This window comes from Diceros bicornis, chromosome 5 (genome assembly GCF_020826845.1).
Source record: "Diceros bicornis minor isolate mBicDic1 chromosome 5, mDicBic1.mat.cur, whole genome shotgun sequence".
Taxonomy (NCBI): Eukaryota; Metazoa; Chordata; class Mammalia; order Perissodactyla; family Rhinocerotidae; genus Diceros; species Diceros bicornis.
In genome coordinates, this window is record NC_080744.1 from 78,472,076 (window position 1) to 78,484,966 (window position 12,891).

Sequence of the window (12,891 nt, forward strand, 5' to 3'; positions counted from 1 at the left end):
AGGGTTCTCTTGGGGGTCCTGAAGCAAGAGGATGTCTCAGTTTCTTACAGCCACTCCCAACTCATCAGAGATTTTTACTCAAACCCATGGCCCCTCTCCCTCACTCTCAGGCAGACAACAAAGCAACCAAATGTTTCACGACCCTCCTGCTTCCTGGCCACCACTGGCGTTTCCTCCATTGCTTCTGGCAGTTCTGCTGGCACACTAGCCCAGGGCGAGCCTGCAGCACCCAGCGGTCAGAGGCCATAAACCAAAGCCATTAACTGGGCCCACTATTCCTAGAAGGCAGTTCAGCAGCCGCCCACCTCCCTGGGGTCTCGGCCCCTCTCCCCAGGCCCCTTTCAAAGCAGCTCCCTCCCCAGGGGTGTTTCAGCTGCTAAGAAAAGTCATTAATTTTTTCCACCTCAGTCCATTTGTGTCCTCGGAGACATGCCCTCACATGACTTCAGGTAACTGTCTAGAGAAGGCCTGTGTGACCCTGAGCAGAATCACATGCTCTGACAGTGGGCCACATGTCACCATGCAAGGGCCATGCTGGCACCCTTGATTCTCAGCCCAGGGACTGCTCCAGTAGCTAATCTGAGAGCAGCTTGGAGTGCTAGAAAAGAACTGGGGAGGAATCCTCAGTCCAAATCCCAGCTCAGCTGTGTGGCCACGGGGAAGCCATTCAACCTCTCTGGGCCTCAGTTTCCTCATCAGTAAAATGCATTGGCTTTGCATGTGCCTTTTCATCAGAACATTCCTTGCTTTCTACAGATATTGTCATTAACAACAACAAAGAAAACTTGTAACAAGCCATAGGGTTAGTTTTTACAACACTGACTGAAAGGCAAACAAAATCCCGTTGTCAGCTGGTAAGTTGTTGGTGGCAAAGTGGCATGGTTCTTTGTTAGTTCTCTGCAAACCCACCGAGACGGTTTAATAAAGACAAATGCATACCATCAGTTACTCAGTAAGCACAGCTTAGCACGGATGTGTGCCAGACAGTGTTCTTGGAGCTGGGGACCTAGTGATGACAAATCAGAAAACAACACTGTCCTCACAGGCAGACATCCCAGGGGGCAACCAGACAATGAGCACTGCTAAGGAGAATAACAGAGCAGCCAGGGGGCCAGACATCAGGGCCAGGGTCGCAGTTCTATGCTGGTCTCAGGGAAGGAGGCATTGAGCAAAGGCTAAAGGAGGTGAGGGAGGGAGCCACCCGGACACCTGCGGGAAGAGTGCTCAGGCAGAGGGAACAGCCAGGGCAAAGGCCTCAGCAGGGCTGTGTCTGGTGAGTTGGAGGAGAATTGAGAGAGACAGAGAAGAGTAGGGGAAGGGGAAAACAGAGATGAGTGGGGAGGAGCCAGTCCGAAAGGGAGAAGGAATTGCAGGCCCTCAGCTCTGCAGGCCACTGCACAGACCTTACTGCAATGGGCTCTGACCTATCATGAAGTTTATTGATTCGACAATAAAAGGGAGAACGTCCAGGAAGACTGGGATTTGGGATTTTGGGGGGAAGTTGAGCTACTTGTCGCCGGATTAGACTGGCTTTAGCATCCACAGGGTTGCAAGAAATACTTATTTGGACAATACAGCGCTTCAAATGCCTTCTGATTTTAAATGGTGCTGTGACAAGTATTTCACGGTGGAAGAAAGCCCCTGTGTTCAGATGGCAAGCACAACAGGGGCTGGGGGGAGGGAAACATGCGGAAACAGAGCCAACTTCGAGGATGCTGGTTGCCTCCTGCTTCCTTGGAGACCTCACAGAGTCCGTGTCAGCACTCCTCTCCCCGTCCCCTGCTGCCCATCCCCTCTCATCCCGTGTCTGGAGGATGCACCATGAACCCCTGGCCCCTCCTGCCCTCCCTGAGATAACGGGGAGTTGGCCCGTGCCCCACTAGCCATGCCTTGCTTATGTCTCCTACACACACAGACTGAAAAGTGTATGCTAGTGGAGGGGTTTGTTGGGCTTGTCTTTACGGAAACAAACTACATAATCTCATCACTCTGCAACATTGTTTCCCTTACTCTTTCAGAGGTCGCCCTATAAATCAGCAGATTTAGAGCTAACTCTATCTTGCATATCTGGGTATTTCATCCCTACGTGTGTACATATAAAGAGGTCTTTCTTTTTTCTCCCCTTCTCCTCTCCCCTGCCCATTTGGCTATGTGGTGTGTACCTGCCATCATGCTCCCTGTGCTGGAATGAACGTGGACAAATGTTTGTGTGTATAGAATGTGTACACAAACTTAGGGTTTTCGTTGGTGTTGCTTCTAAAGCTGGGGTCACAATTAACACGCGTCTCTGTTTTGGGACATGGATGATTTAAGATTCTTAGAACCAGCCCAATCCCTTCATTTGAGAAAACCAAGGTCCAGAAAGGGATGACCTGCTGACCTCATCTGGGCCTACCCCTACCCCACAAGGCCCTGCCCTACTCTTGTCCCCTCAGTACTCTGGCCACAGGGTCTCCAGCTGCTGTGGTACATTTATCCCGCCAACTGAGCTGCTCCCTCCCCAAGGCATGCCCTTCCCAGATAGCCCCGTGGCTCACCCTTCCTCACTCAGGCCACTCCCATCCGAAACAGCCACTCCCACCCACCTGCCCCTTTCCCCCCTTTTTTACCTCACAGCCCTTATCACCACATTATATGGTGAATCTACATGTTAATTCACTCTCAGTCCCACTAGAGTAACAGCTCCAGAGCCCAGGGCGCCGTCCACCTTTGCCTCCCGGCTCAGCAAACACAGAGGAAGGAGTGAGTCAAAGGGCTGCCCCATGTGGGGTCATGGGGTCATGGGGTCCGCCTGTATGCTGTACTCAGGGTGTTCTCTTCCTTCAGTTTCTGCAGTGCAGCCCCATTCCTACCATCAGCGTCTCTAAGTCCCGAAGTGGTTAAAGAGACTGAGTAGAACTGATGACAAAAATGAGGGAAATGCATCTGCACTTGAATGCACTGGCCCACGGGGAGAAACTGGGAGATGTTCAAAGTAAAAACAGCAGAGGTCTCCATCGGAGCGGATTCTGCAGCCAGCCAAGGCCTCCTTCCCTGGGGTCTCCATTCCCCTCAGGCCCTCTGAAGCAAATGTGCTTTTTAGTATTGGTAATCAAGGTTAACAGCAAAAGGGGCGTCGGCTGGAGGTTTTGTGGGTACTCATTTTGCTGGATAGCCAGCGGCCCCTCTAATCCAGTATTAGGGCTCGTCTGGTAGTAAGTAAAAGAAATTGACTGTGCCTGGCCGTTCACTGGCTGGGACCACGCAGGTCCCAGATGCCACAGAAGCGCTGAATCAGCGAGCTGACCCTGCACAGTGTCGTCGTCGGGGGTCGCCTTAGGCCGGGCCGAGAAGCCCCCTGCTAGGGCTGCTTTGAGCAGGGGGCCCACCATAAAGGGAATCTGGGGCTCAGCTCCTATACCCTCCACCCAGCCCAGAGGAGGAAGCACCGCACTCGCAGTCCTCCTCCGAGTTTCCAGAGGGCGCCTCTCCGCCCCTGCGACCTGCTGGTGTGGCCCTCGGCCTCCCGCAGAGCCCCCCACACGCTTTCCCTCTGGTTACTGGAGGCATTCGCGTGGGGCCCATGGGAAAGGGCGCTGGACCTCCTCGGGGAGATGGAGGCCCCTCCACCGGGAGGTCAGAGGAAGAGGAGCCGCTTCTGGGACGATGGAGAGGACAGGAGGAAGAGCATGTGCACAGGCCGGGAGGCCACGCAGCCATGGGGGTCGTAGAACTGCCTGCAGCCCCCCGGGCTGGACAATCCCCCACAATCCCGGGACGAGGGGAGAGGGCACTGTCCAAGGGTAATCCGCGTAATGGCCCAGGACGTGGTGTGGCAGCTGGCTGGGCTAATGCTCCTTAATATCTACTTTCATGTGATTAATGGCTGTGGATAAAACCTTGAACCCCGGGAAAGCAGGCCCGACTGCTAAGCCCGGCCAAATGCATCACTTGGGGCTATGCTGGGAGCCGGGAGTCATTTCAACAATTTGCATTCTAACACAACTGTTTGAGGACAGCTGCCAAGCCGTCATTTTAAACTCGTGGCGTGCCCAGAGAGGAGGACAGGAGGGGGATGAGCTGAGCCTGGTGTCAGGCTGTGAAAGCAGCTGGGGGCCCCCAGTGCCCTCTCACTGCCTGTCCCACTCCCACCCACGGCCATTCTCACCTTCCCTGGGCTCACACTATCTCCCCAGCTACCTCCTGGACACCTCCAGGCTATACCAGGAATAATACCATGAGTTTTCTGCCACTATATAGTCTGCACATCTCTCTGCATGTGGTCTCATTCGCTTCTCATCAGCACCCTGTAAACAGCAAGGTCAGCGCAGAAAGGTCAGATGCCAGGCAGGGCATTGGGCAGGTCCTGGAGGCCCCAGATGTGCTGGCATTAACCCTTCAGGTGCTGGGTCACGGAGCTGTGCGCAGGGTCCCAGGGGAGGAGCTGGGGCACCCAGGCGGCTCTGCGCAGTGGCTACTTCCTGACCTATATGGAAGCATCCTGATATTTACCACCTGGAAATGCATCCCTGCTGAAGACCAGCCCTGCCCGTGAGGTGGAGGAAGTGAGGGCTTTGGTTTCCGAAGCACAGATGGGAACACTGAGGCTCAGAGAGCTATAGAAACTGCAAACATCCCCTCCAGAGCCAGCCCCTGACAGAATTTCACACGTTTTTTCCCCTCTGCCATGTTGACCTGCCAGAATCCAGGCCCATTGCCCCACTCACTCCTTCTCCAGTGTTCTGTAACCTCTGGGCTAGGAGGGGCACCACACACAGTGTCACATGCCCCTGTTCATCTACCCTCACGGGAGGAGCTGACCTGTCTCACAAGAACAGCGGGCTGCATAGAGATGACAGGGGCCTCCCCTCCCTTCCCTGGGCCACCTCGCCTCTCTCTGCCCAGGGGCTGGCCCTGCTGCCTGCCCTCCCCGAGCACACCCCATGCACACCTCCCTCCTCGTCCTTCCTTGTCCTCGGTGGGGGTAGGGGCCTTCCTGCCACGCCTCGTTCACTCCCCTCAGGCGGCCAGTTGCTGTGCCAGCACCTCAGGCTGCCCCACAGACAGCTGACAGGAGCATCTGGGCTCTCCTCAGCATGTACTGAAGCTGTATGTTGGGAATGTCTTTATACACGTGTCTTTTTCTCCTTTTTGTCCCTCTGCTCCCACTTATAAGCCCCTTCTAATCAATGGTTTAGGTTGAACCATTTAAAAATTGCCATTTGTGTAGGTCAAAAACAGTCAAATGGCAGGAATTTCATGTTTTTTTAGGAAGTTGGCAAACTGGACCAAACTACAGCAGGAGGTCAAGTCAGCTCTGGGAGAGGCCAGGTGGGGGCAGCAGAGGCTGAGCTGGCAGAACCCCAGGTTCACAGGCCGGGCTGTGGACCCAGCCAGGTCCAGAGAATGGCGTGTCAGGATCTTGCCAGATGACCCAAAGCTGAGAGGGCCACACTGCCCAGGACCTCTTAGTGGGACAGAGCTGAAGGGTAAGCGCAAGGGTGGGCCCTGTTGCAAGGGTGGGACATTTGCACCAACGGCTCTTAGGATAGGATCTCCTGCCCCGGCCAGCCTGGCTTAGCCTCGAGGAAGCCTCCAGGGCTCCCCGGACCACAGTCCACAGTGGAGAGACGACCCGGCTGAAAGAGGGTCCAGGAAGCTGGGAAGGCTGCTCCACATGCCTTCCTCCGTGACTGAGGCCCCTGAGCCCGGTTTTGGCTCGTGCGTGTCCTGCAGCACGTCTTTTCACTCCTGCTAGCACCCGAGGAGGCCGCCACACAAGTGGCCTGGGGGCCACCAGCTCTGGACGCAGACTGCATTTGTCTGAATCCGGAGGAGCTTTCGTCAGGATCAGCTACAAGATTTGCTGTGTCCAGTGCAAAATAAAAACGCCAGTCCTTCGTTCAAAAACTGTTATGTATTTCAGGATGGCAACAGCAGAGCATAAGACCAAGCGCAGAGCCCTTCTGAGGGTGGGCCCCATGTGAGCACATGGGTTGCATGCCCATGAAGCCACCCCTGGCTTCCATCTTGAGCCTGGATCCTGTCTAGAGTGGGGCTTGGGGAGGGGAGGCTGCCTTCTGCACATCCACCTGTGCTCATCAGTGATGCAGGCAGATCCATGGCTCTGGAAGCAGAGGAGCCCTGGCACAGGCCAGTCATCTTTGTCCAGCACCACCCTCCCCCCATTGTGGGCAAGAAGGGAGCCAAAATAAGAATGTCACCAAACTCCTGAGGCTCAGAGGCAGTGTAGGGCATCTGCCTGGTGAAATGAGGAGTGTACCACAGGTAGGCACCTGAGCGGCCCAGCCAGGTGACAGCAGCTGGCATCCTTTACGGTTCATTGGTACTGAGGTGCAGGACTCAGATGGGAGTATTTGGAACAAAGACAAACAATGCAGATCCACAAGAGCAAGAGGAGAGAGATGGAGGAGGAGAGGGTCAGACTCTGGGGCAGCCAGCTGGGGGCAGCCCGGGACAGCGAGATGGTGATGCTATTAGCTGTTTTGGTCCCACAATTGTCTCACTTTTGAATATTGATTAATGTTGATGTGGATTGTTGAATATTGTAAATATCACTCCTGGGCAGCAGCAGGCTTGGTCCCTCCAATGGTGAGACGGTCTCCATTCTTGGTGGACACATTCTGGAGCTCGTGGGGAGGAAGGAAGCCCTCCCTCCTGTCTGCCCTGGTTGACACACTGGACAGCAGAGTGGGGAGGGGAGGCGCAGGTCAGAGTCTACAGTCAAAGACCTGGGTGATAAAGGTCCAGCTTCAGTCCTGGCCTTGCCATGGACCAGCTGTGAGATGTACGCCAAGTCACCACCTCCTTGGATCCGAGGCTCCTCAACTGCAAACAGAGGAAAGAATGCCACCCTTCCTTCCTCATAGGATAGAGACTGATGCCAGACACTGGCCACAGTGGGGGGGCACCTTCCAGCCCCCCAGGCATCACTTTCTTTTAACATTTAGACTGAATTTGTTCATTTCCCTTATCCAGGGAGGCCAGTGTCTGCCCCAAGATGTCTGAGACTCCCTGGTACTCCCGTTCCACATCACTGCTTGTTCCTGTAAATTCTCCATGCCCACCCCTTCCCCTAGAGCCTCCGAAGTTCCCTTAGGTCTCCCTAATCACCACCCTATCCCTACCCAAGTGTGGAACTGAACCCTTCACGACTCCCCAAACAACCCTCAGCCAAGGCAGTTAAACAAGGTCAGGTCGAAGGGAAGGTTTAGGAACAATTGTGAGACTAAAACGAAGGTTAGCATCGCCATCTCCCTGTCCTGGCTGCTGTAGAGCTCTGGCCCGTCTCCCACCAGCCCCCAACCCCTTTCCACCAACTTTCTCTTGTGGAACTGCATTGTTTGTCTCTGTTCTGAATTCTCTTGTATGAGTCCTGCTCCTCAAAAATCCTGCCTTCCACAGAAAATCGGCCATTAAGATGCTTTTCTGCTAAGCCAAAGGCCATCTGCCCCTGGGGACTGGGAGGCCTTTGGCAGCTCCGAGTTGCACCCAGATGGCAGCTGCCCACAGGAGGCCCTGAGTGGCAGAGACTCAGAAACATACAGTAACTGTATGTATGTCTGTGAGACATGATTTGCAATAGCCCGTTCTCCGCTGTCACCATCAGGAATCATCCAGAAACCCAGGAGGTGTTCCCAGGAGTGGGAAAACCCAGGGCTTCAGCCTGGCACCCTCACACACCTGCTCCATGGGCAAATTGCTTAACACCTCGATTTCTCCATCTGAGAAATGGGGATGATAGCAGCCTTTCCACTAACTTCTGTGACTGTTGTGAGGACCACAAGACTAATGCATTTGTAAAGTGCTTTGAAAATCAAGCCATTTCTCCTCTGGTTAACGCCTGATAAAAATCTTCCAGCAGTTCATCCTGCCCATACTGCCAGCATCAGCTCTCTCCTCCCAGGTCCTGGCTCCCATCTCCTGGGACCTGGACCCATAGTAAGGAACCATAGATACTTCTAACCCCGCCAAGGGTGAGAGAGTTCTGAAGGATGACGGGTGGGGAGGGAGAGAAGGGAATATGTACTGAAACCCTGAGTCCTGTGTACACGTGTGTTGCTCGCAAGAGGTATCCACAAGAGAGAGCAACACACCCCTACATGCATTTTGCAATGGCTTCCTACAAGCTGTTAGATGAAGTCTTCTGTGAATGTCTCTTCACTCAGTTTTTTTAATTACATTGTCCAAATATGTATCATTTTTTATTTTTGTTTGTTTTATTAGTGATGACTAAGAAGGATGTGGTTAAATCTCTCACTGTGATTTCTTCTTGTGATTCTGCCAATTTTTGTTTTGTATATTTTGAAGCTATGTTATTAGGGGCATACACATTTAGAATTCTGATAACTCCCTGGTGAATTGAACCTTTTCTCATTATCTTTTCTCTTTATCTTAATCATTCTTTTTGACTTAAGGTCTGCTTTGCCTGAGATTAGTTATGGTTTTTTTCCCATCCTTTTGGTTTCAAGCTCGCTGTATCCTTATATTTTAGGTGAGTCTCCTGCAAATAGAACATGGTAGGTTTTTCTTTTATAAAGCATGGTCTTTTATCCAGAGCATTTATATGTAAGTTCTGACATGGTTATTTAAATCTACCGACTTACTATGTGTTTTCTATTTGTTCCACCTGTTCTATGTCCCTTTTTCTCTCCTTTTATGCCTTCTTTTAGATTGATTGAATATTTTTATTATTATGTTTTTCCTCTCTATTGGCCTGGAAATCACGCACACTTTTCCTACACTTTCACTGTTTGCCTGGGATTACAGCAGGCATTCTTACTGAAGTGTAGTGTTAATTAGAAATTTTACCCTCTTTCTAGTCAATGCAAAGATCTTAGAATTCTAATTCCACTTACCCCCCTCAACTTATAGGCTATTGTTGTCATGTATTTTTTTAATTACTAGAATTTATTTTTTAGAGCAGTTTTAGGTTTACAGAAAATTGAGCATATAATACAGAAAGTTCCTATACAATTCCTCGCTCCTCTCTCACAATTTTCCCAGTTATTAACATTTTGCATTGTACGGTACATTTGTTATAATTGATGAGCCAAAATTGATACATTGTTATTAACCAAATCCATAGCTGACATTAGGGTTCACTCTTTGTGTTGTACATTCTATGAGTTTTGACAAATACATAATGTTATGTATCCACCATTACAGTATCATACGGAATATTTCACTGCCCTTAAAAACCTTTGTATTCCATCTATGCATCCCTCCCATGCCCGCCCAGACCCCTGGAATCCAGTGATGTTTTTAATGTCTCCATAGTTTTGCCTTTTCCAGAATGCCGTATAGTTGGAATCATACAGTATGTAGCCTTTTCAGATTGGCTTCTTTCACTTAGCGATATGCATTTTAGGTTCTTCCATGTCCTTTCATGGATTGATTTCTTTTTAGCACTAAATAATATTCCATTGTCTGGATGTACCACAGTTTGTTTATTCATTTACCTATTGAAGGACATGTTGCTTGCTTCAAGTTTTAGCAATTATGAATAAAGCTGCTGTCAACATGTGTGTGCAGGTTTTTGTGTGGATATAAGATTTGAATTCATTTGGGTAAATATTTAGGAACTCGATTGCTGGATCATATAGTAAGACTATGTTTAGCTTTGTAAGAAGCTGACAAACTGTCTTCCAAAGTGGCATTCTGACTAGCGATAAATAAAAGTTTCAGTTGCTCTGCATTCTTCCTAGCATTTGATATTGTCAGTTGTGTTGGATTTTAGCCATCGTAATAGGTATGCAATGGTATCTCATTGTTGTTTTAACTTGAAATTCCTGCTATTCCTGATAACAGATTGTGTTAAGCATCTTTTCATATGTTTATTCACCATTTGTTTATCTTCTTTGGTGAGGTGTCCAGATCCCTTCTCCATTTTTTAAATTGGATTATTTGTTTTCTTAGTGTTGAGTTTTAAGAGTTCTATTAGATATAAGCCCTTTATTAGATATGTGCTTTGTAAATATTTTTTTCCAGCCTCTGGTTTCTTTTTCCATTCTCTTAATAGTGTCTTTCACAGAGTAGAAGTTTTCATTTTAATAAAGTCCAACTTATCAACATTTTCTTTCATAGATCATTATTTTGGTACTGTATCTATAGTCACCACCAAACCCAAGGTCACCTAGATTTTCTCCTATGCTATCTTCTAGAAGTTTTATAATTTTGTGCTTTACATTTAGAACTGTGATCCATTTTGAGTTAGTTTTGGTGAAAGGTGGAAGGCCAGTGTCCAGATTTATTTATTTGCATGTGGATGTCAATTGTTCCAGCACCACTTGCTGAAAAGACTATACTTTCTCCATTGTATTGCTTTTGCTCCTTTGTCAAAGATCAGTTTACTATATTTGTGTGGATCTATTTCTGGGCTCTCAATTCTGTTCCATTGATCTGTTTGTCTATTTTTTCATCAATATCACACTGTCTTAATTATTATAGCATTATAATAAGTCTTGACGTCAAGTAGTGTCATACTGTGTTGGAGATTTTGGTCTTTTGCCTTTCTGTATAAACTTTAGAATCAGTTTGTTAATATCCAAAAAGTAACTTACTTTTTGGGATTTTGATTGGGATTGCATTAAATCTATAGAACAAGTTTGAAAGAACTGGCATCTCAAGAAAATTTAATTTTCCTATCCATTAACGTGGATCATCTCTCCACTTATTTAGATCTTTGATTTCTTTCATCAGAATTTTGTAGTTTTCCTCATATCAATCTTTTACATATTTTCTTAGATTTATGACTAAGTACTTCATTTTTTTGGTGCTGATATAAATGGTATTTGTTTTTAATTCCAAATTCCAACTGTTCATTGCTGGTATATAGAAAAGTAGTTGATTTTTATCTATTAACCTTGTATTCTGCAACCTTGCTGTTGTCGCTTATTGGTTCCAGCAGGGTTTTTTGTCAATTCTTCGGGATTTTCTACATAGACCATCATGCCGTCTGTGAGCAAAGACAGTTTTATTTCTTCCTTTCCAATTCGTAGACCTTTTACTTATTTTTATTATCTATTGCATTAGCTATAATTTCCGGTACAATGTTGAAAACAAGTGCTGAGAGGGGACATCCTTGCCATGTTCCTGATTTTAGCAGAAAAGCTTCTGGTGTCTCACCATTAAGTATGACGCTAGCTGTAAGGTTTTTGTAATTGTTCTTTATCAGGCTGAGGAAGTTCTCCTCCATTCCTAGTTTGTTAAGAGTTTTTATGATTTATGGGTGTTGGATTTTGTCAAATGCTTTTTCTGCATCTATTAATACGATCGTGTGATTTTTCTTCTTTAGCCTGTTGAAGTCATGGATGACATTAATTGATTTTTTAATGTTGAGTCAGCCTTGCATACCTGGAATAAATCCCACTTAGTCATGGGGTATAACTCTTTTTATACATTATTGGATTCAATTTGCGAATATTTTGTTGAGGAATTATTGCATCTATGTTCATGAGAGACAGTGGTCTGTTGTTTTCTTTTCTGGTAATGTCTTTGTCTGGCTTTGGTATTAGGATAATACTGGCCTCATAGAATAAGTTAGGTAGTGTTCCCTTTGCTTCTATTTTCTGGAAGAGATTGTAAGAATTGGTATATTTTCTTCCTTAAATGTGCTGTATAATTCACCAGTGAAAATATCTAGTTTCCTGGTGCTTTCTGTATTGTCAGCTTATTAATTATTGACTCAATTTCTTTAGTAGATATGAGCTTATTCAGATTATCTATTTTCTCTTATATGAGTTTTTGTAGATTGTGTCTTTCAAGGAATTGGTTCATTTCATCTAAGCTATCAAATTTGTGGGCATAAAGTTGTTAATAGTAGTCCTTTATTATCCTTTTAATGTCCATGGGATCAGTAAAGATGGCTTCTATTTAATATTTGATGTTAGTAACTGTGTCTTCTCTCTTTTTTTCTTGGTTAGGCTGGCTAGAGGTTTATCAATTTTATTAATCTTTTCAAAGAACCAGTTTTTGATTTCATTTATTTTCTCTATTGATTTCCTATTTTTAATTTCATTGATTTCTGCTCTTTTTTATTTATTTTCTTGCATTTGATTTAATTTGTTCTTCTTTCTCTAGTTTTCTAATCTGGAAGCTTAGACTATTAATTTTAGATATTCCTTCTTTTTAATATATATAGCAAAGGCTATAAATTTCACTGCTTTCACTGCATCACACAAATTTTGATTAGATTGTATTTTTATTTAGCTCAAAATATTTTTTAATTTCTCTTGAGATTTCTTCTTTGATCTGTGTGTTGTTTAATCCCCAAGTATTTGGGGATTTTCCAGCTATGTTTCTATTATTGATTTCTAGTTTAATTCCGCTGTGGTCTGAGAACATACTTTGTCTGATTTCTATTCTTTTAAATTTGTTGAGGTGTGTTTTATGTCCCAAAATGTGGTCTATCTTGGTAAATGCTACATGTTAGCTTGAGAAAAATGCTTATTCTGCTGTTGTTAGATGAAGTATTCTATAAATGTTAATTAGATCCAGTTTATTAATGGTGCTGCTCAGCTCAACTGTATTCTTATTTATTTTCTGCCCATTGGATCTGTAAATTACTGATGGCAGTCTTTTGAAGTCTCCAACTACAGTAGCAGATTTGTCTCTTTCTCCTTGAATTTCTATTAGTTTTTGCCTCATGTATTTTGATGCTCTGTTGTTAGGTGTATACACATTAGGGATTGTTATGGAGAATCAACCCCTTTATCATTATGTAAAGCCCTCTTTATCTCTGGTAAGTTTCCTTTTCCTGAAGTCTACTTTGTCTGGAATTAATATAGCTACACCAGCTCTCTTTTGATTACTGTTAGCATGGTATATCTTTCCCCATATTTTTACTTTTAATTTATCTGTATCTTTACATTTAAAGTGGGTTTCTCACAG

The 12,891-nt window shown here is 46.4% G+C and overlaps 1 protein-coding gene and 1 long non-coding RNA gene across 2 annotated transcripts in view; one reads left to right on the forward strand and one right to left on the reverse strand.

Moving 5' to 3' along the window:
• TRPM1 (transient receptor potential cation channel subfamily M member 1) overlaps positions 1-12,891 on the forward strand; it is a 148,436-nt gene that overhangs the window by 16,093 nt on the left and 119,452 nt on the right. Inside the window, 1 exon segment of the mRNA XM_058542269.1 lies at positions 2,683-2,701. Within this exon segment, the coding sequence (XP_058398252.1) occupies positions 2,683-2,701 (19 nt within the window).
• LOC131406375 (uncharacterized) overlaps positions 5,884-12,891 on the reverse strand; it is a 40,297-nt gene continuing 33,289 nt past the window's right edge. The window contains exon 3 of the long non-coding RNA XR_009220124.1: positions 5,884-6,828. This is a non-coding gene — a long non-coding RNA (uncharacterized LOC131406375). The remainder of the gene's footprint in view (positions 6,829-12,891) is intronic.